We start from the raw sequence: 3,798 nt of genomic DNA on the forward strand, positions 1-3,798 counted from the left end.
CTAGTTTATTTTGTCTCTCATATTTATGTATTTTTTTTCAAACTAATCTTTCTAATAATAGTAGTTTTAGCCAAGACACTTGATTAGTATGAATATTTTAGAAAAAATAACATCTATTTATTACAAACAATCTACTCAAATTAATTAATTAACTCTTATATTAAGGACTGGAGGTTGGAGGTAGTATAATGCTCAAAGCAAACATTCACTTTTATTCAAGCCACAAACTGACCCTACATATGGTACATATGATATTTTGAGAGCGTACAATTAGAATGTTCATCAACATGTCAAGAGAGACGCAAATGACTAAGGAGTTTAATCATTCATTAGTTGTCTAATTGTGACCGTGACAAATGGTTCTTCCATGTGAGGCTTTGGTCGCCGATCAAGCTTCATAGATACTTGTTCCATGGTTGGACGAGACTGAGGATTCTCATTCAAACAAGAAAATGCTATTTTTGCAACTGCAATAACCTCGTCAAGGATTGATTTCCTAGGCGGTGAAAGTCGTGGGTCCAACATATCCTTTAATAGCAAATCATACGCGGTTGATTTTTCCATCAAAGATGAAATAAGCTCTCCTGGATGTATTCCCATAATTATCTCTAAAGTCAACACTGCAAAGCTGTAAACATCACATTTCTCGTTTGCTTCCATAATATATGCAATCTCTGCAATAGTTTTAATGTTAACAACCTTAATATAACAAAGAGTAGTAGTAGAATATTTTAGAAGAAAACAAAAAAGAAAAATTGGACTTACCTGGAGCAGCATACCCGAAGGTACCAACGAATGTGGTCACATTTTTTGAGTCAGGATTGAGAAACTTCGCTCCTCCAAAGTCAATGAGCCGAGCTTCTTCATATTCTATAGTTAGAAGAACATTCTTGCTTGATATGTCACGATGAACAATAGGAATTGAACAGCCATGATGCATATGGAATAAAGCACTGGCGACACCTCTAACAACATTCACTCTCTTTTTCCAATCAAGCTTAGTGGCTTGGTTCTCATTCTTTAGTATGTTGTCCAAGCTGCCACCTTCCAAGAACTCATAGACCAAAAAAGAGAATCGTGGATTGGAACAAAAACCATACAACTTCACAATGTTACGATGTTTGATTTCTATCAAAGCACGAATCTCACTTGTGAAAGCTTTCTCGCTGAAGATTTCTCCACTGGGTAAGGAATGAAGCTTTTTTACAGCAAAAATATCACCTGTTGGTAACTCTGCCTTGTAAACACTTCCTTGGCCACCTTTCCCAATGAGATATCTATCATCAAAGTGCATTGTGGCTTCGATGATATTTTCATACAATATTTCTCTATTGGAACTCCATACAAAATAAATGTCCTGTGATTGTGCTTTTTCATCTTTGTTTTTTGCTTTTCTTGTGCATAGGAAAAAAATACAAGAAGCTCCAACTACTACTAGTACTAGTAGTATGGCCAATAAGAGGAGTATCTTCAATAAGATTTTGCTCTTACCACGCATTTGAGAATTACTGCAAGGATGTAAACCAGTGACGTTACCGCACAAACCTTTATTATTCTTCAATCCTTCAAATATTTGAAAGACTGGTTTGTTTGGAACGGGGCCTTCTAATTGATTGTTTGATAAGTCAACAGTAGTCAAAGCTGACATTGATCTGCTAAAACTAGAAGGAATGGTGCTAGTGAGATCATTATGTGAGAGGTTCAATACTTGCAATTTGGGTAACATTCCAAGCACTGATGGTATTGTTCCATTGAGCAAATTGTCACTAAGATCAAGTTGTTCAAGCTCCTGGAGTTGACCGAACTCAAGGGGAATGCTTTCATCAAATTTGTTTCTGCTCAAGTTCAAGAACTTTAAGTTTTTTAGTTCCCCAAGCTCTCTTGTGATTAAGCCATAGAAATTATTTGTGGCCAACTCCAATGTTTCAAGTTGACTAAGTGATCTTATATTTGAGGGGACGTTACCAGAGAAGTTATTGTGGCTCAAAAAGAGTTTTGTCAACATTATCAACTTGCCTAGTTCTTTTGGGATTTGTCCAGACAAATGATTTGAAGACAAGTCAAGTTCAACAAGCTTAGCTGCCTCCCCCATCTCTGATGGTATTTCACCAGAAAGGTTGTTATTGTGAATAAACAATTGTTTAAGATTTCGACACTTCCCCCACTTGGATGAAAGGTAACCATACAATTTATTTCCACTTAGATCAATGAAGTCCAAATAAGGATATACTCCAAAAGCATATGTTATATTGTCAGTTAGTTGGTTACCTTGAAGCTTGAGTCTTTCTAGACTAGAACAGTTCTTCAAACTAGTTGGAATGGGACCCATGAACTGGTTATTTTGAGCTACAAACCTATATAACTTCCCATCCTGACAAATCTGTTGTGGTAATTGGCCTTGGAAATGATTATCACCCAGTTGTAAATTGTGCCAAGTTATGTTATTCATTTCTCCTGGAAGGTGACCACTAAGATTGTTCTCCATCAATAATAGAGTGTTGAGCTTTGTCAAATTTCCTATAGTGGAAGGAATAGATCCTGAAAGGTTGTTATAATCTAGATAGATTTCTTGTAAATTGATCAAGTTTCCAATGGATTGAGGAATTGAACCAGAAAGATTGTTATTCGACAAGACCAACTCCTCAAGACCTATCAAGTTCCCCATAGAGGGAGGGATTGACCCATAAAGTTTATTGCTTTCTAAATAAATTGTCGTGAGAGAATTGAGTTTTCCAATTTCATTTGGTATAGGACCAAAGAGATTGCAAAAATCAATATAAAGTTCTTGTAACATGTTCAAGTTTCCAATTGATGATGGGATTCTGCCAGATAACATGGAGTTTTTGGCCAAATCAAGTAGTAAAAGATCACTCAACATTCCAATCTCTTCTGGAATGGAACCAGAAAGAGAATTTTGACCAAGCACCAGATCCGTTAGGTTCCTCAAGTTCCCAATTTCACTAGGAATTCTATCCGTGAGCTTACATGCACTAAGATCAAGAACACTGAGAGTGCTCAAAGCTCCTACTTCTTTAGGAATGGGACCAGTAATTGAAGGATTCTCTGACAAATCAAACTTCAAAATACTGGACAAGTTACCAATCTCTTGGGGAATGTTGCCATAGAAGTGGTTGTAACTCAGGTCAAAATATTGCAGACTAGGAAACGAAGCAAAGCTGAGATAGCGAAGTTTACCTTGAAGGCTAAGATTTGACAGTCTTATACTGATCACCGACACGGATTCTTCATCACATGAAATTCCCTTCCAGTTTCTGCAAAGATCAGTGCCATTACTGTTCCATGAAGACAATGTCGCTTGGCTTTGTTTGGTAAGGCTCGCTTTCCAGTTCAGCAGAGCTTTGGCTTCGCCAACCTCAATAGCAGAAGCAGCAGAAAATGCAAGTGAAGCAACAATGCAGAAGAATATGGAGAGAATAGTACCCCGTAATGATGGAAGCCTAGAGGAGTATTCGCTTTCGGGCATGGTTGTTCTGGTGAATTATTGAAGTGATCAGGTTTCAGTAAATGATGGGTGAGTACGTGTGAAGCCTGGGACGATCACAAGATGATGATTATGCAGAACTTCCGATCCTATATAAATCGCTCATCATGGCGATGTTGTTTCCATGTCACTTTCAAACTTCTTGAGACAAAATTTTCCATGACAAATAACCCACATTTGAGCTTCCTCAATTTTTTGTTACTCCAATATAACCCAACAAACCCGTATACTCATTGCAAGCTTATTCTAATTTTTCCTATAAATTCTCATTAATCATCATCAAACTTAGTAAAGAT

General features: G+C 37.0%; 1 protein-coding gene across 1 annotated transcript; it reads right to left on the reverse strand.

The window, feature by feature from the left end:
* Positions 1-318: 318 nt before the first annotated feature.
* On the reverse strand, positions 319-3,484 carry LOC114740327 (MDIS1-interacting receptor like kinase 2-like). Its single transcript, XM_028928455.1, has 3 exons — positions 1,492-3,484; positions 766-1,299; positions 319-674 (listed from the first exon to the last, which is right to left on the reverse strand). The coding sequence occupies exons 1-3, from the start codon at positions 3,482-3,484 to the stop codon at positions 319-321; spliced, it is 2,883 nt and encodes a 960-aa protein (XP_028784288.1).
* Positions 3,485-3,798: the final 314 nt, after the last annotated feature.

This window comes from Neltuma alba, unplaced genomic scaffold (genome assembly GCF_004799145.2).
Source record: "Neltuma alba isolate B1F8T4 unplaced genomic scaffold, ASM479914v2 tig00003113_pilon, whole genome shotgun sequence".
NCBI classification, from domain to species: domain Eukaryota; kingdom Viridiplantae; phylum Streptophyta; class Magnoliopsida; order Fabales; family Fabaceae; genus Neltuma; species Neltuma alba.